The following is a 26,830-nucleotide window of genomic DNA, read 5'->3' on the forward strand; positions in this document are numbered from 1 at the left end:
CACTTTCATGAAAGATATATTTCACAATAGATAGGTTGAGTATTGTTTTTTCCAACTTCTTCTTCTCTTTTTGTTCACTTAGTTTATCTTCAGCAGGGCCGGCCTAGAGTAAGGCCCGTAAAACAATGGCTTCAGGGCAGCCCAAAAAATATTATTTTTGGGGCAACCAAAAAAACCCAAATTTTTTTTTATAAATGTGTGTAAAGAAGGTTGTCTCACATCGACCAAATAGAAAAAATGGGAAGGAAAAATTGCCTATAAATAAGAGTCATTATCCCATCAAATATTTTTTTAAAAAAAATTTTGGCTTTAAAAAATCGATTATGGGCTTCAAAAAATTGATTTTAGGCAGAGAAAATCGATTTTAAGCAAAAAAAAAAAATTTCGATTAAGGGCATCATTTTTACAGTATGCTTTAGGCGTCAAATCACTTTGGGCCGGCCCTGATATTCAGCATCATTTTTACCACAGTTTCTTTGTACCTTATGTACCTTTCCTCAAGTATTTCAAATTGGGTTTGGAACCATTTTAATATTTTTGAATTCAACATCCATGAAATTTTTTTGATCATACACTGATATGTTTCATGGATCATTGCCATTTTATTTTAAAAAAATGCTTTTTCTCTAAATATTATGTCATTTCAAGTACTCTTATTATCAACACAAAATTTAAAGGTTAATATTACAAACCCAAGCAAAGTTCCAAAGTCATGATCGAAGATGTGCCAAAATGCATAATAGCGAAGCTATCAATTATGAATAATAGAGAAGCATACATAAGAATTGAAAAAAATAGAGACACATACAAATAAAAAAAAAAGTAAGACCACCACTATCAAACAAACTACAACTACATGTCTTTGAAGCCTTTGACTTTCAAATCAACTAAATTAGAACAAAACTTATGAATATCGAAGAGACAAACTACATGTATATAGTTGATCAGTTACATATTTACATGTTCCTAAAGACTTTAACTTTCTTTCTCCCTTTGGATTCCTTGGTTCTTCTTCGAGAATGTCAAGCATGATCTCTCCTTCTTCTTCTGTCGTTCTCTCCTCAAGCAATTCTTATTTTTCTAATTATTATTATACCATTTCAAGTACTCTTTTTATTGGTTAGTATAATGAATCCAAGCAAATAAAATAAATTTGTTACGAAGTCGGGATCGATGATGTGTCAAAAACGCATATAGCAAGTATATCATAAATGGTTGATTAAAAATTTTACACTGAAAAATAAAAATTAGGAATTAATATAAAAATAAAAAAATAAGATCACTATTATTAAAAAAACTACATATATATGCTTTAGATAAGATACGAGCTAACGATAGTAAAATATTGATCTATTACATGTATTTGAAAACTTAAACCTTTCTCTCTCTCTCTAGATTTAGATCTATCTTCATTGTTCCTCTAGAATTTCCAGCAAGTTCTTCTTCTCTATTTTCACCTTCATGATAAATTCCATAATAAATAGATTTAATATTATTTTGTTCAATTTTGCTTTGTTTAATTTTGTTTCTTAGCTTACTTTCAAGCATCTTCGTCATCTCCTCATTTCTTCTTCTTCATATCATCACACGCTTGTTTACTATCAAAACATTTTCATTTGTTTCAAACAGAATCTTGCAAAGTGGCTATTTAAACCTAACCTCATACTTTTACCACATCATTGAGATTTCATTGACAATCCAAGCCACGTCTCTTCTGTGATCCAAACCCATGGATCCTTTCTTAAGATCTTTAAAACATAAGAAAAATAAAACATGTGTTTCAAAACACAAACTACAAATCCACATATTTTGATCAACTTACATAAGGATGTATACAATCATGAGTGCCCAAAATTTATTGTTTTCACTTTTTACCAAAAGAACCACAAAAAGCCATTTATCTTGTTATAATTCATTCATCCCAAACGATACACATGGACACGTAAAACAAAAAGAGTTAGCCACTAAAAAAAATACTAAATATTTCCAAAAAAGATCTAGGACTATATTATCAAGTAATCGTCTTTATTGCAACCATCAAGTTATCTTCTTCTCGTTTATTTGAATATTGTCTCTGATTCTTTATTTTTCCTATATGTTTCGATTCAAATATATTATTAATAGAAAAGGGTGTTTTGTGTCCAAACATAATTTTTATTTGGTTTTTTACTATTCTATTTTTGGATAACTGTTATTTTTGTTGCCAAACAAAAATATTAATTTAATTTAAATTTACCAAATAAGTAATTTAGTGAAATATTAATAAAATAATATATTTTTTATTTCTGTTTTGGGAGAAGCTCCCCTATCTGTTAACTAACACAACAAACCCCTAGTGAGTTATCTACCTAGTCTGATATGCTTGCTATCTACAACGCACTAGAACGCCCTTGTTGACGATCCTTTACTCCAGCATGGCTGGTTGGGGTTAGAATTCATAAAGGTGGGTAGAGAAGGCAGCCACATGCAGGGAAACTTGCATGTGTGGTTCTGGCCAAGGACAATATAAATCCAAAAATTTAGTTTTTAATTTAGATTTCTTATAAACTTTCTTAAATATAAGTTATATTATCAAAAATTATAAATTATTATTATGTCTTTACAAAAATAATAACCCAGATATTAATTTAGATTTAATTTAAATATTCAAATTTAAATAATATTTTTAATAATAGAGATAAAATAATATATTATTTTATATTTTTATTAAATAAGTATAAAATTTAAATATTTAAACTTAATATATATTTAAAATATATAAATAAAATAAACGGACATGTTAAATGTTTTAATAATTTTAGTTTTTTAATTAATATAAATGAACATGTTATAATGATTTTTTTTAATTATGATAATTTTCACACTAATATGAACTGACAGGTTAAAATAATTTTTTCTAATTACGGTCATATATAATACTAAAAAAATAAATCAACAGAAAAAAATTATATTTAAATAGAAATTTTATATTAGTTATTAAAAATTATATATAAAGAAAAAAGAAACAAAAATTATATTAAATAAATAAAAAATAGTTTCCGTGCGAACGCACGGGTAGAATCTACTTATAAAAAGTATAATTTAGTAAACTAAAACATGAAACTAATGGATTATAAAACATAAAAATCCCAATGTTAAGTCAAATTCGGTATAATTATTTTATGATAAAAAAATTAATTTAAACCAATTTAAAGATATTAACTGATTATTAAGGAGGGGTAAAGGGTAATTAGCCATACTAAAATTGAAGGAGAGAGCTTAAAGCTAATAATTTACTTGGCTTATAATATATATGATACTAGTGTGTGATCCGCGCTACGCGCGGATGTTTACCATTGTTTTTATATTACGATTCTTCTCTATTATATTATACACATGTTTTTCCCCTTTTTTATAGTTTTATATATGGGAGACTTATGTCTCTTATAAAAGGTGTTATTCGGGGTGTTTTTTTTTAATAATTTTTTGGTTAATGTTATGGAAGTGCTATATTTATTCTTGTTAATTTATTTTTGTTTATGAAGTATTTGTTTTTTTTCGTTTTTTTAATTTGTAATTGTGAAAGCACTTTCTCCGTTAGTATATTTTGTATAAGGCCTTGAGTCAAAAGAAGTACAAAATGTCTATATTGAAATCGGGTTTGGATGGTTAGTATGAAAGTTTTTTTTTAGTCTGTAATTTTTTGTATTATTTTATATTGGCTCATTTTCCAGCTATATTTATTTGTTCGTTCGATGTTTATGAAATCTCATTTTGATTATACAAAGCTGTGTCCGTTTCTAGCCCTTCATAATTGTAGGTATTAATCGATAGCTCTCTCAAATGTTGGCAAAACTCTTCTATTGTTGATAGAGGGTGCTTCAATTGAAAGAGGGTGATTGAAATTTTGGTCGGACCAACCTTTTGTTCATACCCATTCCTTTGGTCTCTAATTGAGTCATTTTTTTCATCCTCCTTCTCTTTCTTCCTTGGGTGATTCAGTGACGTTTATTTCGGTATTGTCCACTCTTGCAGTGCTTTTTTCCAGAATCGGTGCCGGTCTAACCCCTTCCCATGATTTCTTAGATATACCTCTATTCGTCATCATATTGGAGAGCTGATCAGTTTCTCAGCTTTGGAATTGGTTTTTTGGGTGTGCCGTTGGTGACTCCAATTTGGCGTGGATTTCATGGATCCTTTTTGGGATTGGTAGAAAGTCCAGCGTTTATGGTTAAGCTGAGCTGAGTTTTTTTTTCTGGAAAATATTACTTCTGTCGAAAAATCTGTTTATGCAATTCTCTTTTGATGGTGATTCCGTGATTGTTGCCGTTCATATGGTTTGTTTAATTTTAGTTTCTGGTAGTGCGATATTTGATTTATTTAAAGTGTCTGATCATTTGCCGTAACTGAAGAAACCGGACAAACTAAAAGTTTTTAAAAAAAATAATTGCACAGATGGCTGCTGAGGTGGCAGCTGAGGTGGCAGCACCAGAAGAGAGAAAAGCTATCTTTATATATATAGATGATTAACTAGTTTTGCAAACAAATTTGATTTGTGAACTTCATCAGTATTGGTCGAAGTGTTTTCTAGCGACCCCTCAACCTGAGATCAAAGGGTATCGGAAATGTTGTTGAAATTGTTGTTTTAAGAGCATATATATGGTCGCAACACGTCGTCAGGTAAAGTAAAGAACGTTATTGGAAATGTTTTGGTATCTTCATATCTCATCACTTTGATTGTAGATCCAATACATCTTTAGTTAAGAGTTTGCTTGTATGTTTTACTTTGAAAAAATTGTTGCATAAACTGGTGAAATGGAGCTAAAAGGAATCCAATAAAATTAGTTCAAATGATATACCACAAGGTTTCAGGCTTATAGTTGGAACTACAAATGTATCTAAACACTTAATAGCATCACTCGATTACGTAGTTTGGAGCAACGGCTAAGATCCTCTCGTCTCTTTGTGAAGATTTTCTCCTTGTTTCCTCTGCTTCTGTGGCTTCTTGCTCATTTGCTAACACTATAAGATGACCTTCTTTACATACCAAACTCTGTTTGGAACATAGGTTGTGTTAGACAGAAACAATGAATTGAAATGGTTAATCTTAACTTATAAAAATTGTTTTGGATTTTACCTCAATGATGGCTCTGAGCTTCTTGATATCGAGTTTAACCTGCTCTTGCGAACTGTATTTCTTTTTCTCATTCTGTTGGTCGATGTACCATCGAATCAGTTCCTTTTGTCTCATTCCAGGCAATTCAGAACCTAAAGGATAAAAGAGATATTAGGAGAATGATTACAGAAAACTTATTGGTTTCAAGAGCTGAAGAGGAAGATGAATATGGTGATGTTGCTTACTGTCTTTTGCTACAGTTTCTTCATGTTGTCTAAGGCGAATCACTAGAGCCTGTGTAATTCTATCATATTCTTCCTCGCTAATCACCAGCTTTGGAGCTGCTGCTCCATTATCTGTTGATTCACCATAATGTTTGATATGTCTCTTAAGTGGGTCAGAGAACAAAAGGAAGAGCATAAACGGAACGTAAGTTACCTGCAGTTGCAGCAGCTGGCTCCGCTGCACCATTCTGTTGATCTTCATCTCCATTAGTGGGATTTTCGGCCTCTTCTGTGTCGTCGATGTTGTCACCGTTAGCATCTTGATACTCAGAAAGATCGATATCTCCTGACTCAACACTGTTCAAGAGAAACAATGATGGTTGTTCAAGACTAAGATTTTGGGTGAAATCAAGATAACGAAAAAAAACAGAAAGGGGTTTGAGAGTTTACCTGATGACTGAAGTCTTCAACAGTCTCACAGCCAAAAGAACATGACTTGGTTTCACCTGAATCAAAAAAAAAAGTTCTCATCCAAAATAAAGAAAATGAAATGTGGGAAAGAAAAGAGAAACGAGAGATAGTCGTTAACGATTATAACCAGAATTTCCAAATGACTCCTAGCAATGGCTTCTGAGAGCCTGATCAATGCCTCCAGCTGCCTAACTGTCATTCTATACGCGACTCTTGTTCCAGGTGTTGTATCGCCTCTACGTAGAGCAACATAAGACTCGACCAGCAGCTTTCTTGCTTCTGGACTTAGCTGCAACAGGAATTAAGACACAGAAAAAGGACTGTTAGCATCTCCAACAGAAGAGCCTTTTGAAGTCAAACTCATTATTTGTGTAAATCAGTTGAGTGAGCTACAAACCTTTGGCTTCAAGGTTTTCGCATATGCAATGTAGCGCTTGAGTTGTACGGTAGTGAATTCAGGAGAAAGCGCTGCTTCATGCTTCTGATGAACTCGCACGATATGATGGGCAATGTGGTAATCCGTTACCTCATCAGGGTCGTCGATCATAACATACACAAGATCAAACCTCGAGAGAATGGCAGGTGGAAGGTTAACGTTATACTGAAAATAGCGTGAATAAACCACAATTAGAAACAGAACAAAAACAAACAAACAAAGACATGATAGTTACAAAGATAAATAAAAATATCCATCTGTTTGGATTCAAATACGAGGATAAACTCACCTTAAGTGGTTTAGACTTATCATATCGCCCACCAACAGGATTAGCTGCTGCAAGGATTGATGTCCTGGCATTCAAGGTTGCTTGAATCCCAGCTTTTGTAATGCTTATCGTTTGCTGCTCCATTGCTTCGTGAATAGCAACCTTTGTGCCCAAATGTAATAGTAAGGTTCCATTAGCCACAGTCTAGGAAACTCAATCCTCTGAAGTGTAATAAGCAATGATGATCACTTACCTGATCTTTGATATCCATCTTGTCAAACTCGTCAATGCAACATATTCCATTGTCAGCAAGCATTAAAGCACCAGCCTGTCAAAGGGTCAGATGGCACATTAATTAAAATCTACACGCATAGAAATCACATTATCAAAGGAGGCTAGCATTGTTCAAAGCGATCTACAAAGTTTAGGTTACTTGAAAATTACGTTGCAAGCAATCTATAACAATGCACATAAATTTACCTCAATACAGAATTCCCCAGTTTCTGGTTCTTTAGCCACAGTTGCAGTCAACCCAGCTGCAGAAGAGGATTTCCCAGATGTATACACAGATCTTGGAACTATGCCTGCTGTATACCTGCAAATAACAAACCGGGGCTTAGATTTCAGAAAATATAAAGACAGACAGGTATGATTTTCAATGAGAATCAGTACTTGAGGAATTGGGATTTAGCACAGCTGGGATCCCCAACTATACAAACATTGATGTCTCCTCTAAGGTTGATGCCTTCATGAGTGGTCTTGTGCACACCTCCTAAAAGCATAAGTAGAACTGCACGCTTGATGTCTTGATGACCAAAAACGGTTGGGGCCATGCTTCCAACTAACTTATTAAAGTAATCTGGAGTATTTCTCATCTGCTGAATTTCATCTAGCTCTTCTGCCTACAAAGTTTAATTTCATAAATAAGCATGTAAGAGGTCATCTAAAAGAGTAAACGTGGAAGAATAACTGTCTCAAGTCCTATAGGGGATTTATTCTAACCCTCACCGTGAACTGCTGCTGATCATCTTCGCTAGAATCATTTTGGCGGTTCCTCATGTCAGTGTTCCTACTACCATCAGCAATCTGGAAAAATATAAACATTGAGATTGATAGACACATCTCACTTAGTTGTTTTTTTACAGCTACTGCGGTTGACGAACCTGCACTGAGTTTGCAATAAAGGCAAGCCGATACGAAAGATCTCGAACTCCCAAAGCCTTGAGACCTTGGACACCTTCATGTCCAACGGTGGAGCTTTTCTGTTGTGATGAGTCTCGACGACATTCTGCTCTCTCTCCAGGTGCTGCCAGTGCCGATATGTCAGGTATAACAACTACCGTTCCCGTAAAAATAACCCTGTGAGGACAAAACCCAAAAGAAAGGACTCACAATGAATGCAACTCTTGATCCTTATAAAGATGGCGAAATAACTTAGAGAAACAGGTCAAGAGGAATCTTACGTATCACCAGCTCTGGCTTGTTCCACAATCTCATGGCGCAAAATGACATCCAAAGACCTTGGCAAGGAACCTGCAGGTATCTCTTTTGAAGTCTCCTGCATTCTAACTCTTTGCCAATCCGCAAACTTGCTCTCTTGTCTAAGTAGTGCCCATTTTGTTCTGTTCAGACAAGTTGGGCTCACACAGATCGTTGGCTGCATCAAGGCCATAAATTATTAAACAAAAAAAAAAGCTGAAACAAAGAACACAAGCTAACACTTCCTACATAAGTTTTAAAAATGACCGAAACCAAGAATCAATTACCTGTGTGTACTTAAACTGTTGCTCAACGTTCTTTATAACACTGCCACAATCTAAGCACTTGAACGTCCCATAAAGAAGCTCAGGTCTCACTTCGCTTGTTCGGGTAACCACGCCAGTGACCGACACTAGCTTCCCAATTTCTGCAGTGGTCAGCTCCCTCAACCTGGAAAGTCGATAAATGGAGCCATAATCACAATCACCACAGACCACACACTAAAAAACTCAATCTAAACTGTTCCAAGGCTAGCAGAGAAATAAACATCTGCCTTCTTATATCAAAAACATGAACTAGAACTTAAAAATGAGCCTAGTTTCAACTTTAGAAGAAAGCATTACCTCTTTGTGAAAGGGAGGTTGTAGAAGGAAACATTGATATCTTTGTTCGGAGTCTCATCCGAAATGAAAGAAGGATTCATTTCGATCACAAACCTTTTACACGCATTCCTCAAATACGGCTCAAACCTAACCAATTTATTGCCAAAAAAATCAATAAACCCAGACAAAAAAAAACTAGGGCTTTAGGTAAATTTCCGCCATTAGAGAAAACCCCAAACCTCAGATACTCGTCGGCAATTGCTTTCTGAAGAGCGTCATTGAAACCCATGACATGTGAGAAATCGATGTACATCATTGTGGATTCGCCGCCTCGAATTGCTTCAATCTCCGCCTCGTAATATAGCTCCGGCTTGTTCGCATCTAATCGAAAACTGAAATTGGCACCAAATCAAACGTTAATTCACAAAACAGAGCTTGAAATTCTGGAAAACAAAAAACAAACCCACCTCTTGAGGAACTCTAAGAATACGTTCTCCACTTGAATCGCTTGCTCATCCATGACGAACCCACCAAAAGCCTCCATTTTTCAAAATCTACCTTACTGAAATTGTGCGAGGAGATAAAAACCCTAAATTCGTTTGAACAGAGAGTACAAATGAGGCAAAAAAAAAAACGGATTCTCAGTTTCTTCTTCGCTATGGGGCAAAGCAAAATGTTGAGCTCCGTTTGTAGCGGGAAATTAAGTGGGGCCTGATAACATTTTCCCGCCAAATCTAAAGTAATGCTCATAGTGGGCCTTGATGCTGGGATTGGGCCTAGATATTGAGCCTTATTATAAATATTAAGGTAGATTTAATAAATCTTATTTTAAACTTAAGTGATGGAGTATTATCCAAGTGGCAGGCGTTTCGAGGCAATCTACATATCTCAGCCACTCGTATTATCCACGAAATCTAATTTACAATTTTTCATTTCTCTTTTTAGAAAATAAACAAAAGAAAAGGTGAAAACAAAAATATAGCGAATTGTGTTAACGTTGGATGATTTGAATCGTCTTCTTCCTTTGGTATTTTCAATCGAGAGTAGAGATCTTCAGAGATGCAGAGTCTGTGAATTGTTAGAGGAATTTTTTTTGTTACTTTTAGAATATACAGAGGAAAAAAATGGTGGCGACTGCGACGCAGATGCTTCGGTTGCCGTTACAGTACTGTGTTTCTTCTTCATCCCAATCGAGTTTGTCTTCCGGCGGCCAACGGAATTACGGTGTTTGTTCGCCGTCTCCGGTTGTAATTTGCAGGAGTATTAGAATTTCCGGCGAAGGAGGATACAGGCAGAGGAAGAACCGGAGATTCGGTAGTGTGATAGCTCAGCAGGAGAAAGGAGACGCGACGGAGATTCGAGTTCCGGTTCCGTTAACGTTGGAGCAACAAGAGAAGGATAAACAAAATAGAGATGATGAAGAAGAAGAAGACGAAGAGGGAGAAGTAGATCCTGAAGATCTCAAATACGTCAATGAGATCAAACGGGTTTGTGATAAAAAATGTTATATGTTTAGGTCAAATTTGTCTGCTTTCTGTGTTGTAGTTATTAGTTCAAGGAGATGAAATGTTTTTGTTTTTGTATATAATTAGGTATTGGAGCTTCTCAGGAGGAACAGGGACATGATCTTCAGTGAGGTAAGCTCATCTCAATCAGTCTTTCTCCTCTATTATGTTAGAAAACTTAGGATCAGAGGGTAAATCAGAGCTTTCTACTTGTTTGAAAACCATAGGTTAAGTTGACAATCATGATTGAGGATCCAAGGGAACTGGAAAAGAGGAGGCTGCTTGGAATAGAAGATGAAGATGCTCCAAGTAGGGAAGACTTAGCTGAAGCCTTGGAACAGGTGAACTTTTCTGCGTTTGATTTTGTCTCAAGATGCACTTGTAGTGATTGGCTCTTAAATCTTGAATCTACCATACCACAACTGATCAAAATCATAATTTGAGTAGTAAACTTAAGTGAAATTTTGAGAGACATGAGCCCTGCTAGAGATAAGTTTTCCGCAAACTCATATATGGCTTAGTTCTAGGAGGTGCTCGTAGGACGCTATGGTGAATCAGTCGGTTTGGTCGGCGACTGTGTGGAGTTTGATTTGTTGCTTGAACTTGTACAAAATTGTTGATGAGTAGCTAATTACAGCAGTTACTTGGAAGCCCTGCTCAACCAACCTTTGTTGAGTTGCATTCATGCTTTATCTGTCACATTTCTTGTTCTAATGTAACATTGTGATGGCCAGTCTAACATAAGCTTAGCAATAGCCATCTGTGATTTCAAGGTGTCACTTCATAACACTAAGTCAAGCAGTTTGCTCTGTGTAGTTACAAGGGATGATCAAGTGGTAACTTGGTGGAGGAAGTAGTTTACTTTTGGCATTAGTATCAATGTCCTTAAAATTGTATTGATTTCTTCTCACAGGTAAATGAAGGGAAAATTCCTAAAGATCGTCTCACTCTCCAGATGTTGTATGAAGAAATGATCCGCTGGCCAAATTTAGAGGTACATCTTCTTTATACTATTGTTTTTGTTATATGTGCCCATTGATTGGTAGAGGGTCACTACCACTGTTTCGCTTGAGGCAGTTCAAATCCATGATTATAAAACTGTTACAAGCCATATAGACTATTTTATGAGACGTCCAATGGAATCATACACAGTACTGTATTCAGTTTATCAATGTCTCTTCCGCCAGAAAATCAGAAATATAATACTTGCAATTGACTAGGCATTACGGCGATGTGAATATTGGTACATGACCTTTCATATCTTAGTTTTGTTTGATGGCGGTGATTCCTATATCATTTTGTAGATATGATAAAAGAGATCCCTTTTTGCTTGTGCAACTCTGATGACCGCTAATATACAGTAATTTAGTTAGCTGAGCAGAACTCTGTTTTATAATCTTATCTTAACCCTTATTTTGTAATTTGATAAGGTTGAGGTTTCAAAGAAGCAGCGAGGAAAATCATTATACGCGAAATCCACAGACACAGGAATAGATCCAAAAGAAGCAGCCAAGAGACTCAACCTAGAGTGGGATTCAGCTGCAGCAATTGAAGAAGCCGATGTCGAGGATGACACTGGAGTAGCCAGCAAAGCCATGGTTTGTTCCGGAATCTCTCTCAACACTTATACAGTTATACATAGTTGCGATTTTAGCTTGAAATCATTACTCTTTCTTCCAACATTTGCAGCGGTTTTATTTCAAAACCTTGGGATCTGATTGATACTTCTCTTTCTCTTTGTTCCTATTCTGTTGCAGGGTTATGGAGCGTTGTACTTAGTCTCGTCTTTTCCAGTTATCATCGGTATCTCGGTTGTGTTAATCTTGTTTTACAATTCTCTTCAGTAGAGTCAAAGTTTTTGAACACACCATCACCAATGATCCATCATGGATGTTTTGTAACTTCAGATCATGAAATGAAATTTCAATTATTTAATCATATTCTTCCTTAATCAACGCCTTGTGGTCTGCACAAACTCAGGTAAACTTCTCCAAACCCTTCGGTAATATTATAATAAGTGTGGTTCGTGCGGGCATATCTATCTTTGTCAGATCTTGTCTCAATCTTGGGCATGGTCTCATGTCAACGATGTTATAAAATTAAACATATTTTATTTGTTTATGTTTATAGTAATTAAAGTCAATAACCTTTGGCTGAGATTAATACGCAGGAAACAAAAAAAAGAGCTGGACGTGCAAATCATGACTAAGTGTAGCCACCATTTGCCACCAAACGTGCAGTCCATGCTTACTCACTGTATAAGTATCCATCATCTCTTTAGCCTTAAGACTTAGCCATTTGTCGTTTATCTTCTTACTAATTAACATTTCAGCCCGGAAAAAACCGACAATGGCCACTGCAGTTCTCATGCCAAGGCTTAGCTTCAGAGACGAGAATAGTCATGAAGATTGGCAAGTTCTAAGCAGAGACGAGCCGAAGAAGAAGATCATGGTCAAGCAAACGAGTATGATGCATTCCGAGAGAGAGATATCGATGGACCCGAAATCAATCAAGTCTCTGTCTCTATCACCGTCCTTGAGAAGAAACGATAGCTTCGACATGATTCTGTTACCGGCGATGTCACCTCCTAGAGACTTAGATGCGCCTATGCCTCTTCCGTTGCAGCCAGTTCGGACCAAGTTTGTGAGCCGTAGCCTCCCAAACTCAACAGCTACTTCTCCTAAACAACGATCGGGTCAGATGCGGTCAATCAAAAGCAAGGAACAAGACTCGTCTTCATTCAGGAGAAGCAAATCTTGTGGAGCTACGAGCAAGAGACTCTCTCTTAAGACCAGCGGAATCAGAAACTCTTTCTTCCTCAAAACCGAATCGAACAAGAGCATCAACAACAACAATACATTAGAAGACGGATTCAAATGCAATGCTCTGTGTTTATACCTCCCCGGTTTTGGTAAAGGTAAACCGGTCAGATCATCAAGGAAAGACGATTCTTCTTCCTTCACCAGAACCACCACGATGACGACATCGTCATCATCGTCAGTTACCGTTTCAAGAACCGTCTCCGTGAGAGAAACCACCACGACGACCACAGTGATCTCAGCTCGAGCTTCGATGGAGAAATTCGATTGTGGCTCGTACACTTCGGAATCTGGAGGAGACGAAGGAGGAGGTCACTTATTTGACTTACCGTCCGAGCTAATCAAAAGCGGTTCCGGTGAGAACGACCAAGACGATCCGGTTTCATCAGCTTTCGTGTTCGACAAGGAACCTATTGAGAAAGAGATCAAAGGGGTTTTAAAGATTTCTGGTTCGAAAAACAGAAAATCGATGGAGTCTTCGCTACGTCACGTTCGATTCTCAACGTCATCGCCGGTTTCATACCCGACGTCTCCGGCGATCTCTCCACGGTTGCTAGAAGCCACCAAGAATTTCAATGCTTTCTTGGACGCTCAAGCCATTTGAATAATGACCGAGTTTAATTAACAGTTTAAACTTTAACTATAATACTACGGTGTAATATACGAGAAAAGTCTTGTGATAAACTTATAATACATTTCTATAAATAATTTTCTTTGTTAACTCATTACTCAAAAATCAACATCAATCTATCAACTAACTAAGAAATGTATTAAAAACGAGTCTTTTTATTTGTTTTTGAAAGTGATGATTACATACTCTAAATGTTTATAAATTTGAACAGTTAATATTGATGCATAAAAAGATCGTATTTAGCTGTTTAACTTAAACAGAATAATATATGTACTTGTATTTTTCTTCAACTTCTGTTTTCCTTCTTTATCTTAAACATTATGTCCTCGTATTTTTTGGGTTTTTCTTAATCAGCTCTCTCTTCTTCTCCTCCTCTTTTTTGCTCTCATCTTCCTCGTTTCTTCTTTATCTTCATCCTCTACAACTTTGACTTCTACTTCTTTATCGTTTTTTTTTCTCCAACACCTACTTCTTCATTTACTTTTTTTCTTCGTTTTATTTCTTTTGATTTTCTTTAATCTATCATTCTTACTTATCTCGTCTTTATCTTCTTCCTCTTTTGATTTGTCTTCCTATTCTTCTGCTTAGTCTTCCTTGTTTCCTTCTTCATCTTCATCCTCTGCGACTTTAACTTCTACTTCTTTATCGTCTTTGTCTTCTCCAACACCTGGTTCTTCTTTTAGTTTTGTTTTTTTTGTCTTATTTCTTTTGAGTTTTCTTTAATCAATCATTCTTACTTATCTCGTCTTTGTCTTCTTCCTCTTCTGCTTCCTCTTCTGATCTTCCTCATTGTATTTTTCTTCTTTTTTTTTCTTATTTTCTTTGACTTATTTTTCACAGTATTCATAATCTCAACTTCTTCTTTTTCCACTTTCTTACTCCCTCTCTTCTTTCTCTTATTCTTCTACTACTTTGTTTTCTCATTTTTTTCTTTTTCTCTAACCTCTCAAGCGTCTGATTCTTTTTCTTCTTCTTCTTCAACTTCCCCATCTTGTTATCCTTATGCGTCTTCATTATTTTGGGTTATCAACCTTTTTATTTTTTTTCGGAATTAATTGATTTGACTTTGTCTTTGTCTTTTTTTACTTCTTCGTAGTCTATTCGTCTTCTTTTCTGCTTTTTTTTTCTTTTATATCTTTTGACTTCTTTTGTAGATTTTTTCTCTTATTTTGAATAGGATTTACAATTGATAGTTGTATTGATTTATACAGAATCAATTTCCTTAAAGATAGTATAATAATTCTTGTGCAATAAAAAAGGAGAACGTAATATTTGTGGGCTAACATGTTTTTTTCATAGTTATTTGCTCTGATTATGCTACTTCTAATGAGGTTTTGTAAGACTTTTTTCATTTAATCAAAATCAAATTCAGACGAAATACTTTTTCAATACACAACTTTTCAAAAATGATATCTCATTACTCTCATTAGAAATTAGACCACACTGTCCGTTTCACATATATAATAATAATAAAATGATCAAAAGTTGCAACAAAGCTGTAGAATTTCAGGAACAAATTTTTTGTCATGCTTATTTCCTATTTTGTGCTCTTAGTTTACTTTCAACCATCTTGGTCATCTCTTCATTCTCCTTATTTATATCAGTCGCACATTTTTTTGACATCAAATCAGCTTCATCATTTCAAGTATTATTTTCTTGTAGCTTACGTTCATGAAACCACTTATATATTTAAATTATCTAAATATAAAAAACAATTACAGTTAATATATAAACGTATTATAGTATCTATCATATATAAATAAAATGGTATTATATGTGTTACCTCTGATAAAAAATATTGTACAAAAAAAAACAAAATCCTAAAATATGTTTCTTCCTTAATTTTTCATTTCTTCCGACTTCTTTTCACTGTCTCCAATTTCTTCATTTTCTTTCTTATCTTTCTTTATCATATTCGTCGTCTCGATATACTATTATTCTGGTTTTTTTCGTCTTTTACTTTTCTGTTTTGTCTAATTTAATTAATTTCTTTTTGCTGTTATCATGTATTATATCAAATTGATGAGAGCATTGTATCTTTTAAACAAAAAAACCATTAAGACCATCTTATATTGATCGGTTGAATTGACTTTAAAAGCTATATTTTTAGTAAGATTAGTGAAATGAATAAACAGCTATGACTTTTTAGGAAAAAGATTAATTAAACTGGTTTCACTTAATCGATTTAAGAAGGATCTAATTTTTTGATCCAAAATCTCAAGCCTTGTATATATATATATATATATCAAGACTAATACAATAAAAAAAAAACATAATGTAAAGCTCTAAAGATGGAGTTTTTTTTCTTTCTTTTATATGTTTTTCTTAATACATATGAAAGAGGGAGAGACGATCAATTAGTGTCTCTGTTCTTGTTATGCTCATCAGATACAATTCCTCAAGTATATATTTTTTTCTTTCAAACATCTGATAAGCAAATATCAAAACATAAGCATATTTCAAAAGTCCTCGGTTAAATGCATAATATCAACAGAAGGACAAAAAGGATTATACTAATGTTTTGTAAATGTTAAGAACCAGAGAAATTCAGTAGTCAGTCACATTGTTGTCGCTTCTAAGTTTGACAAATTTTAAATCACGGTCGGTGTTTACTTATACACACGCACATCATAGGTGTCACATAAAGCACCAGACACAAAATACGAAGAGACCAATTTTAGCTCATGATTTTAAAGCAAACGTGAGCTCCAATCTAAATCAAAGAATGCTACTACTCTAACACTGTTTACATATTCACATTTCCCGCTTTTGTATATTTGAACTGGTAAACCGTAGTTATGGAACACTCTATTCCTACCGTCCCAAGTTGCTGTCACGATCACAAGCCCCCACAGGTGCGACATACAAGGGTTGACGTTCTCGCACACGTTCCTCAAGAGCCTCAGATTAGACCTGATGCTGGCTTTAGCTGAAATCGCTGCTTCACCTGCACCTGTTACTACGCCAAGCTTCTCTTTTGGCCACGTTGTTGCTCATTTCATTGGAGAGAGACAGTCCATCCGCAACAGGAAATGAGCAACTTTTTTTCGCAGACCAGCAGTGAAACTGCCCCCCTATTTCCCCTTGCCTAGTCAAGGTATGGCAACATACATAAGACCTGATCGTTTTTGGTTTCTGAGAAGAAACAGCCTTCTTATTTGGTTGAGAGTAGTCCCATACATGAATTCCTCTGCCCTCTACTGCTGACACAATGTGTTTCCAACAAAGCAGAGGTTGGTCTTAGTGTTGTCGTAAGACTGGAAGCTGCAAAACACCACCAAGAAAATAGTAAAAAAAAAGATTAAATCAAAATAAACCCATAGAAAAATTCACCTCAGCACTGAAATTCCACTGTCTTTAGAACTTCATACAAAACCGAAGCAATTATGCGTGCAAACCCTCAATCGTGATACACAAGAACTTGTACCTCGGTAAACTAAAAAAAACAACATAGACAAATGATCCAATATCCCAAGAGTTAGATCCATCAATAAAGAAACAAACAAAGTTCTTTAATCAAACACAGTTTTGTCTAATAATACATGGCATATATCTGCTTATGTCATAAATAGAACCCGAGCCTAAATTTTATAAAGAAACAAACAAATAAAAAGTTCCATTTCAGTAAAACTGAGGACTGTGAATCTCTAAGGCAAATATCAAGTGACATCAAATCAAGTGTACACTGATCCTCCTCATGTATTCTGTTAGGATCTAGAACATAAGTAAATGTAACAATGGAATAAACTAACGACAGAACCATGTGTTAAAAAAAAAAGAGGAGAGAGGCGCACGTTATACAAAAGTTGTTATGAAATGTCTCAAGAATCTAGTAAACAAAAAACAGAGACAGCAGAACTGAATACACAAAGATTGTGCCATTAAACGTATAGTGATGGGAATTTTGAATACTGCAGAATTTGAGCTTCGCGAAACAAACGATTATAATCAATCCAACCCATAAATTGTGTGCGTCTCTCAAGGTGTAAACCTTGATATATCAAAATTGTAATAATCTTTTAGAAAAACATCAAACTATATATGTAAGTAAATAATAACGAAATATAAATGCAAGTAATCATGAAGAAAAGAAAGTCGTGGAGCCAACTTACTTTTAAGGAACAATAACTTTGTAACAAAAAAAAAGAATATGGACTTAAGCTTACCCTTCAAGTTCACGATCAGGTTGAGGCAGGTGGAAGCTCAAAACGGGAACATCTGAATTTAAGAAAGAGAAAATTCAGACAAATTACTTGAAGTTTTGTAATTCAAATGATGCATCATTCAACTCGACTTTGCAATATTAGTGATGCATCTTAAAATCATAACCACAAAGTATAGAATTATAATTTTTTTAATATAAAATGATGCATCTCTAAAAATATAAGCGATCGCATCATAAGTTGTCTAATTGTATTAAAAGTAAACCGAACGAATATAACAACAAAACAAATCGATAAGCCTACCTCTTGACATGTTGTCCACTGTATAAACCACCAACGAAGATAACCTAATCAAATCAGCATGGTGGAATGTATATATCAATATAAGACTACAAACTCGTAATAAAAGAAAACATTCAAACACAAAACAGTGAAAAGAACATAATATAACTAAATATGTGCTCGGTCATGAAGATTGTTTTAAGGAAAAACATAAAGAAGCTTATGTCAATTTATATTTACGAACAATAACTAATTACTCCAAAATATTTACGAACACGAATATATAAGAAGATGTTTAGGAACAATAAAGAAGAAGAACACGATACGAGCATATATAAAGTAGGATATATGCTTTAAGATTTAGAGTTTTTATGTTGGTGACTCATTTAACAGATTCGGTGGCTATGATCGAGCTTAAAACTGCTGGTCCATTAGCAAATTCAATGGCCCATAATCAATGAAAAAAACCAGGTCGCACATATTAACACGTAGGATTAATGATGATCCTATCAGAATAATTAAAACGACACATATAAAATTTTTAATAATGACATATAAGCTCGTTCTGGAGACAACATGTACGATTTTTGACTTCACAAATTTACTAATTAGACTCATGATTGCTCTATTTTATATCAAGAATTAGATTTTGTGTAAATCTTTTTAATGCAGTTTATAGAAACTCGTTGGGATCGCGTGGTTGCTTTCTTAATTTATGACGATGAATCTTGTACGTAGGAAACCATTAAAAATAAAATTTTAAATTAACATCAAAAGAAAAACAATTTATTTAAATGGAAACTGTAGATTCGCAGAGAATATCACAGCTGCAGAGATCATGTAGTTTCGGCTACTTGTGTTTCCGACAACTTCGAAAATATTAAATGAATTAAAATCCATCCTATTCAATCATTATGGGGAAAAAATCAAACATGTCACACGATTTAACAATACTCCAGTAATTTGTGAAATCGATATTAATGAAGTAGGGCTTCGTGAATGTGCTAAAATTTGTTTTACTTATCTTGTTTGCATATAACATTAAATGCCGAACCGTCGGTGCACATTCTCTTGTAGTCTTGTTTGTGTTTTTCTCTTTTTATTTTCTTGAAAACTATTGTTTCTATTTTTGTGCTAAATGATTAACTAAATGAAAATGATTAAACGAATAATTGTTGTCGTTATTATGAGATTTGTTGATTGGAAATAATTTTGTATGATTGTTGAGCAATTTGGCAGTGAGAGACTTTCCAGCCTTCCGCGGCAATTAACAACCACGAAACTTGGAAGGACCCTCTTCGTGGGGTCTACACTTGTGTGTTTTCATCGAAATAAAACTAAAAAATAAACTTTTCCTCTTTGGATTAATATTATCACAATCACCATTTCTAAATCAAGATGACCATTCTCATTGCAAATATTCGAGTATTTTAAACTGACTCGAATCTTAGTAAGAAAAAATGGAAAACTTTTGGTTAATTAACACGACAAAGATCAATCGAAGAGCACTAACTCATATAATCAAAGAGACCACTTTTCCAAATAAAATAACCAAAAAATATTATAAAAGCCCATAAAAGAGATGCTTATATACCAAGAGTCTGAGCTGTATGATTCTATGAACCCAATTTTATATTACAATAAAAGAATACTACAAAAAATTCATAAAAAAATGTTACATTCCGCCTAAAAAATACTTCTCAAGATTAACGTTACAATACAAAGTGGAAACATAACTTAAAAATCATTTTTTCCCTCTTTCTTTTTTTGTTTTTCATTGGCGTGTCCTAAGCAACCGATCTCCAATCGTCCTAATCTCAAACGTCTTGACCGCAAGGCCAATGTCACGCATCGTGGTATCAAGAACGTAAGGATTGTTATCAAACACGATGCGTGTGCCGTTAAAAAGATGACGGCAAGGCTCACGGCGCTGTGAGATCGAACCGTGGTAGTGAAAGTATCGGATTTTTCCTTCTGCTCTGTGGTATGTCTTGCCTTGTAGATTCTGCGACATGTGAACGCCGGTCGCGTATACGTTTCGCGGTTGAACCGCGTATTTCCGGTCCCGACGTGGTACTTTCTTCACGTCTCTATAAGCCAATTTCTCAAATCCCCATTTCCTGAAAACACACACAATCACATATATCAATCACACAATAACTAAAAACCATAGTAAAGTCGCAGAATATGAAAAAGAAACAAAACGATTTCAGCGGTAAAAAACCTACAAGATCAAAGAACGTTAATTTCACTATTTTGTTGAATTCTGTTAGGTTTTGTTAGTTTTGAGATCTAAAGCTAAAATCTTTGAAACTGAAAGACAAAAATTACAGGTCCTACTCATCCAAATTAAAAGAACAAAAAGACCCATCAAATCAAATCCTAGCAAATCTCGAGCTGGTTTTGAAAATTAGCCGATTACTTTCTAGCTAATTTTGAATTACGTTTTGCTCAACTTTGGAATCTAAAACTAAAATCTTTGACAAGAACACAAAGACCCATCAAATCAAATCCTAGCAAACCTCGTGCTGGTTTTTACTGGTTTTGAAAAATCCGAAAAAAGCTACAAGATTCTTTGAAAACAACTTTCACCCACATGGACCACCATCTTTGACAGAATCAGATGCAAATTCAACCAAATCTGTGATTCTAGATGCTTTAAACACACATGGGTTAGTAAAAAAAAACTTAAGCTTTTCGAATTCTACTGTTAAATGAAAAAAAACAAAAAGAATAACTTTTTTTGAAATTACCTGTAAGTTCTCGCCGGACCGTCGCCGGAGAAACAGAGCTGACTACTCATAGGCATCTGTTCAATAGTGAACTGAGAATATTCCTCTAAAGATTCCATCACCGAGGAAATCGTATTCTTCGGAGGAATATAAATAAACTCATCAACATCGAAGAAGAAGATCCACTTAGCCTCGAATCTATACCTATGCAAACAATCATTCACCACCATAAACTGATTATGATAATACCCATCGAAACGCTCCTGATCTCTAATATCGTGCACCGTCACTCTCCCGAGCTCAATCCACGGCCGTAAAACCTCGAGCACCTCCTCTTGGATCCCTCCGGCGTCGTGGAGAACGAAATGAGATCTCTCTCCGAAGAATCTCGCGTGGTAAGCGATCCATTCCCTAACTCTCTGCGGGCTTAGGTTTCCGTACAGAGACGAGCCGCAATAGAGGTAATCGTATTTCTCCCGGCGGCGATCGGAGCCATAAAGATCGAAAGCGACGGCGTTTTGGGTTTCCGTTAGGACCGGGATTGAATCGGTGATGTTCCGATCTGCGTCTCCGGTGGTCGCGTGTAGGAGAAGAGTCCCGCCGGAGTTTTTAGGGTTTACGGTGGAGGGGAAAGTGCAGTTGACGACGACGGTCGTGTAAACCCGACCGTAACCCCAATCGGTTAAGATTTTGGTACCGTCGGTTAAAACCCGGTTATCGGACTGGTTAAGCGGGACCCACTCGCAACGGTAAGACGGATGTGCGTAGACGTGAAGTGGTTTCGAGGATAAGCCGATAACGGCGAAAGTGTTAACGCCGCCTCTGTAAGCGTTCATCAACACGAAGTTATAAGCCGCCCAGCCGTAACCAGTAAACGAACGTTTAATAACGCCGTGATTTAACACCGTCGGCTTTTCAGTAAACGGCTGTTTGATAACGCCGTTATCTAATTCCGGCTTGTCAGTAAGTGGCCGTTGAATAACGCCGTTATCTAATTGCTGCTTCTCCACGACGGAGACGGCGACGGAGGAAGTGGAATTAACGGCGTCTGAAGCGGCGATACGTGAGATGCAGAATCGGAGCTCGGAAGCGGAGATGGAGAAAGAGGAAGGTATAAAAGGAAGAAGAGTGGCTAGAGTGCAGAGAACGAGTAACGCCATTAAAATGAGCTTGAGCTCGGCGGAGAAATTCCAGAAGAAACATATTAGGAGGTTTTTGTCCTTGGTGTTTTGGTCTCTCTCTTTCGCCATTTTCGGGGTTTTTCTTCTTCTTCTTCTTCTCTCTACTGATGAAGAAGACGAATGAAGCAGAGAGAAGGGAAAGTGACAGAGGAGAGATAAAAGTGGAGAATTGAACAGTAATGGAGAGTCTCTCTTTTTCTCTTTTTATAAGTCTCTGTTTTCTGAATAATAATGTTCACATTATTGTATTCATTTTCTTGTATTAATATATAATTTATATAGAAATTTATACATGTGCTAAACAGCAAATTATGTATATATGAAATGAAAAGCAATTAAAGTAAATTATTAGCTGCCAAAATGAGTTGGATTGGGGGAATAAAAGGGTTTAGCTTTTTCTTAACAGAATTTGAGGTCTTTTTATTTTCTCATTTTCTTTAATTTAACGTTATTCAATGCTCTATTTTCTCCGATTTCAACTTATAGCCTTACGAGTAAGTTAGTTTATCAATCGACCTTTGTAAATGGTATGCGAAAGAAAGTTTGTAACATGTCAGCTAGTAAGAATTTTAGAGGAAAATACTGACAGGTTATTCTTCTCTCACTGTATCAAATTTGTAGCTACATTACTCTTTAGAGGTTACAAGAATAACAATAATACACCACAAATTAAAATAGTGATTGATATTTTAAATTAAAAATATAACAAAAAGAAAAGAGAAGAAAATGTATGACCGAATAATAGACTTTTAAAGGACTCTTGCTTTTTGGTTTCCTCTACCGACGCATGGGACTTCGCATTTTAAATGAAATAACACGTCATATTCTACTAACACGTGTATGACACGTGGCAGTTTTCTGACCTGCCATGTAAATTATCATTCTCTCGCTCCAACGTTTTTTTTTTAATTATTGCATCTTTAGTTTCACTTTTCGCTTAGAAGCTTAGCAAACGGTCGAAAAAAGCAGGCTATGGTTTCAGAATCTCGAAGACTCATCATTATCCTTTACGTATAAAATAAATAAATAAAATTTAAAGATAAACTAATAATACAAAAATCCGTGATTCCTGCAAGTCTAACAGTTCTGTGCTATTTGATTTGACAAAATAAAATGATTTTCACCACTCCAAATCCAATACTAGAATGCACCTGATCTCTAGCCTCTACTAAGCAAACTATTACTTCTCTCATAATTGGGGCCTATTGGCTATTGCTATGTGGACTGATGTAAATAATGGGCCTTAACAATATCATCAGAAGCCATTGTGTGCCTTAGTTCCATCACTATATTCCATACAGTATTTTCTTTATTCGATTTGAACCATTCTTCTTTTTTTCTATTTTGTGTACAAGAAGATTTTGAGAACCGTAAAAAATGCAATTGAAAAGAGTTATTACAAAGTTACACTTGTAACTATTCGATTTTGAGTGGACAGATCTGGGTGTGGAGTATGATATTAATTCCACAAGGAAAACAAAGAAATCAAAAAGTGAACGTAAACGAGCGAAGAAGTGAAAGATAACGCATAGTGAAATACCAAGCTGTAAATTAAACCTCCGTAATTGATTACATATCCAAATGATGATTTTCACTTAACTTTATGGATGGATATTAATGATGAAATACGTAATTATATGCCATCATGATCCCTCATGACACATTTCTTTACAAGAATATCATAATTCAATTTGCATAGTTTCCATTCTAGTCCATCTTTGTTTTATTTTAGATATATATGCGCAAAAAAATTCTTTTAAATAAAAGGTATATACACAAACATTTTTATCCTAAAAAGGTAAAATATAATATTCTCTCAATTTCTAAATTCTTAACATCTTATGTTTTCGCGTTTTTATAACAGTTCTAGTTCTATAAGTATAACAAGGTTATAACATAAGTTTTTAATCGAATTTAAAGATGATGATTTTTTGTGAGGAGGGTATTTCCTATGTTTTTAATAGAATAATTTGTTGGACTTTTCTTGTTCCTAAAAGGTTGATTGTATATACTTTATTTAATTATCCTATAATATTAGCGTTAGAGCATTTAATAAGTGATGTAAGAATCATTAGAAAGTGGAAAATAGTATTAACACGATTATTGGAAGACAAATAGAATATACTAAAAATTCAACCAAAAAACATTAGTTAAAATAAATATTAATTGTTTTTAATATGTGATGTTAAAAAAATATTTTTAATAAGTGTGAAAATCCTAAAAGTTATTTTGTTAAAATTGAAAAGAATATGATATTAAGAATTGCATCAATTTTTGTACCAAATGGGGTCTAACAAAGCTTCTTTTTATATTTTTTCTTCCAACTCAAAAGCTAAGGAAAATTTGTTATCAACAAAAAAAAGAGAGAATAAAGTATAAAAAGTTCATTAATAATCTAACACATGACATTGGTTCTTAACTTTTGCACATGCTCTGTCTCCCTTCTTTACATTATTCCCATATCCCACAAACTATCAACCTCAAAAACAAATTAAAGAAACTAAAATAAAAATATAAACACACATATATAAATATATTAAATTCAAAGCAAAATCACACACACACATACAAAAAGGCCTTTGTACAAAAATCAATACCTAAAGTTAGGACCTCAAATCTATAAATCACATGCTAGACATAGTACTACAATAATCGATATTATTTAATTACACAACCAAAATGAGACAATAGCAATGATCTTTTTGCCTATAGAGCCGCCATGGCCGTACACTCGAGATGCCTAGGACAAGTGATCAAGTGGTCGTTGGTTAAACCAGCAGCTTGCATTAACGAATGTATAACGGTCGGACCAACAAATCTAAACCCACGACGAACCATGTCTTTGCTTATGGTCTCCGATTTCGATGTCTTAACCGGAATCTTTTGACAAGATGTGTATTTTGTGGTGACCGGTTTGTGTTTCAAAAATCCCCATATGTATTTGTTGAATGACCCGAAATCTCTTTTTACCTGAAAAAAAAAAAACTTTTATCAATAATCAATGAAATTAAAATAATCAATGAAATTGAATTATATGTATAGGCAAATAAACTGAACCAAGCCAAATCGAAATGGTTAAATCCAATCTCGTGATTAATACCTTAAGAATTTGTTTAGAGTTGTCAACAATTGCAAGGACTTGGCTAAGGCCAATGCCATAGTCATTAACTATTGAGTGTATCTTCTTCTCGTTGAACTCTGCGACCAACTCTGCCTCAAAACCAGAGAAAGCCTCTCTGTGAAACCAAAGGTTACAAATTTAAACCAAAAATTTCACAAGAAAAGCAAAAAAGTAGCAATTAATTTATATTAGCAAATCATTTTCCATTTGGTAGGTATCTTGAAAGTTCTTCTTACCTAAAAGTGTTTCTTCTCTTCAAAACCGAAGTCCAATCGGAACCGACCTGAGCTCCGGTTAACACCAGAAGCTCAAACAGTAGCCTGAGAAAAGATTTCAACACTAATCTTAATTAGTTTCAAAATCTTCAGAAATGGGTTTTGTTAAAAATTAAAGGAAGAAAGATTTTATTTACTTGTCATCATGAACAGGAACTCCCCATTCTGTGTCATGGTAAGCCACATAGATTGGATCTGTCAAAACAAAATAAAATTTTAGATCCAGTTTAATCAATGTTGACTTGAAATGGAAGAGTAAAAAAAGGTTTTCTTGCTGAACAAGTAACTTTTACACACCTGAACTTGTAGTTATGAAACTGCATCTCTTCTTCTTCTCATGCTCAACAGTTAAGTTCTTTTCGTTCGATTTTACGGATTTTACGGATTTTATCCTACCGTAATGAGAGATTTTCTTCTTTCTTTCTTCTTGTTTCATCGCAACCTCTTCTCTTCTAGCAGCAGCTATACTTCCAGGCTGCTTCTGAGCAATCACCATGGACATAACCTCTCTGCAGCCACCATCCGTGCTCTCTGATAATTTCACCGGTTTAGGCTTCTCAGAACCGGCCGGGTTTCTTAAAGATTTTGATTTGGGAGACAATGGAGGAGAGTTTAGAAAAGTTGGTCTTGGTGAGGGTATCTTTGATGGAATGGGATGGATTGAAGGCTTAGGAGGAGATTTCTTGAGTGAGTTGCGTCGGTCTAATGTCGGAACTTGGTTTGATTTCGGTTGAAGAACCGGACGACCGTTGATTTGGGAAATAGCTTCTTGGTTCATGTTCTTTGATTTTGAGGAACACATTTTTTAAATTTTCTTCTCTAGCTTTGTGCTCTTGAAGGATGAAGATAATGGGATGAAACAAATGTGAGATCTCTAAAAGGGCTTTTATATGTGGCAAAAAGATGATGAATTGTGGGGTAGGCATCAAATTTAATAATTGCTAGTGGGCTGTACTCATATTAATTATATGCACACTAATTAAGGTTTTTCAGACAAGAGTCTTGGATAGTGTTTAATGAGGTTTGTGGGTGCTACTTAGGGTTTTAATTAATTAGGGTTTGGAGTGAAAGAGAAGTGGGTTTCTTTAGGAACATGGTGGGGTGAGATATGTAATGCAAATCCAGAATAGCCTATTGCTTAGGGAAGTGCTACTCTTGGGTCACATTGTAGGACAAGGACACCACATTCTTCTTCTTTTTTACCCTTATCTCATTCATATTCTATATTGTTCATGTATTTATTTTGTATAAAATTGGTTGATATTATCTTACTTTTATGAACGAATTTAGGGCTATTCTCAAGGATATGAAGCTGTTTTTGGTTATATTTTCCAAAAATTCCACAAATTGCTTTTCGAAGGTGCTTTTAACTGTTTTAAAGATCTTTCTAAATTTATGAAGCATTCTTAACTTTCTAAACGCATTCATAAATCAGTTAAATAAAAATTTAGGAAGACTGCCTACAAATAAGTTTCTTAAACAATCTAAACAAATATGGGTATGTTTTAAAAACACCGTTTATGTTTTTGGTATTGGTATTCTTTAA

The 26,830-nt window shown here is 34.8% G+C and overlaps 5 protein-coding genes across 6 annotated transcripts; 2 read left to right on the forward strand and 3 right to left on the reverse strand.

Annotated features, from left to right (window-relative positions):
• Nucleotides 1-4,798: 4,798 nt before the first annotated feature.
• On the reverse strand, nt 4,799-9,213 carry LOC18016158 (DNA replication licensing factor MCM6). Its single transcript, XM_006398025.2, has 18 exons — nt 9,043-9,213; nt 8,815-8,967; nt 8,597-8,722; nt 8,261-8,423; nt 7,958-8,151; nt 7,658-7,853; nt 7,503-7,580; nt 7,167-7,396; nt 6,975-7,089; nt 6,748-6,822; nt 6,516-6,656; nt 6,188-6,391; nt 5,918-6,079; nt 5,770-5,825; nt 5,534-5,676; nt 5,341-5,451; nt 5,117-5,247; nt 4,799-5,032 (listed from the first exon to the last, which is right to left on the reverse strand). The coding sequence occupies exons 1-18, from the start codon at nt 9,117-9,119 to the stop codon at nt 4,895-4,897; spliced, it is 2,493 nt and encodes an 830-aa protein (XP_006398088.1). The 5' UTR covers nt 9,120-9,213; the 3' UTR covers nt 4,799-4,894.
• A 280-nt stretch (nt 9,214-9,493) lies between these two features.
• On the forward strand, nt 9,494-12,031 carry LOC18016312 (ycf3-interacting protein 1, chloroplastic). Its single transcript, XM_006398026.2, has 6 exons — nt 9,494-10,062; nt 10,168-10,212; nt 10,308-10,421; nt 10,994-11,074; nt 11,511-11,678; nt 11,838-12,031. The coding sequence occupies exons 1-6, from the start codon at nt 9,700-9,702 to the stop codon at nt 11,925-11,927; spliced, it is 861 nt and encodes a 286-aa protein (XP_006398089.1). The 5' UTR covers nt 9,494-9,699; the 3' UTR covers nt 11,928-12,031.
• A 64-nt stretch (nt 12,032-12,095) lies between these two features.
• LOC18016313 (uncharacterized protein DDB_G0271670) lies at nt 12,096-13,560 on the forward strand. 2 transcript variants are annotated; one of them, XM_024155235.1, is made up of 2 exons: nt 12,096-12,342; nt 12,413-13,560. In XM_024155235.1, exons 1-2 carry the CDS (start codon nt 12,201-12,203, stop codon nt 13,501-13,503), a joined length of 1,233 nt encoding a protein of 410 aa, XP_024011003.1. In that variant the 5' UTR covers nt 12,096-12,200; the 3' UTR covers nt 13,504-13,560. The 2 variants fall into 2 exon arrangements, with proteins under 2 accessions (XP_024011003.1, XP_006398090.1); XM_006398027.2 differs by having other exon boundaries at nt 12,162-13,560.
• Nucleotides 13,561-19,597: 6,037 nt separating this feature from the next.
• Nucleotides 19,598-22,068, reverse strand: LOC18016314 (galactan beta-1,4-galactosyltransferase GALS2). The gene is made up of 2 exons (XM_006398028.2): nt 20,729-22,068; nt 19,598-20,095 (listed from the first exon to the last, which is right to left on the reverse strand). Exons 1-2 carry the CDS (start codon nt 21,955-21,957, stop codon nt 19,750-19,752), a joined length of 1,575 nt encoding a protein of 524 aa, XP_006398091.1. The 5' UTR covers nt 21,958-22,068; the 3' UTR covers nt 19,598-19,749.
• Nucleotides 22,069-24,300: 2,232 nt separating this feature from the next.
• On the reverse strand, nt 24,301-26,138 carry LOC18016315 (DNA-3-methyladenine glycosylase 1). The gene is made up of 5 exons (XM_006398029.2): nt 25,582-26,138; nt 25,422-25,479; nt 25,246-25,329; nt 24,989-25,124; nt 24,301-24,858 (listed from the first exon to the last, which is right to left on the reverse strand). Exons 1-5 carry the CDS (start codon nt 26,084-26,086, stop codon nt 24,595-24,597), a joined length of 1,047 nt encoding a protein of 348 aa, XP_006398092.1. The 5' UTR covers nt 26,087-26,138; the 3' UTR covers nt 24,301-24,594.
• Nucleotides 26,139-26,830: the final 692 nt, after the last annotated feature.

The sequence above is a fragment of the Eutrema salsugineum genome, unplaced genomic scaffold (assembly GCF_000478725.1).
Source record: "Eutrema salsugineum unplaced genomic scaffold, Eutsalg1_0 scaffold_20, whole genome shotgun sequence".
In the NCBI taxonomy this organism is placed as follows: Eukaryota; Viridiplantae; Streptophyta; class Magnoliopsida; order Brassicales; family Brassicaceae; genus Eutrema; species Eutrema salsugineum.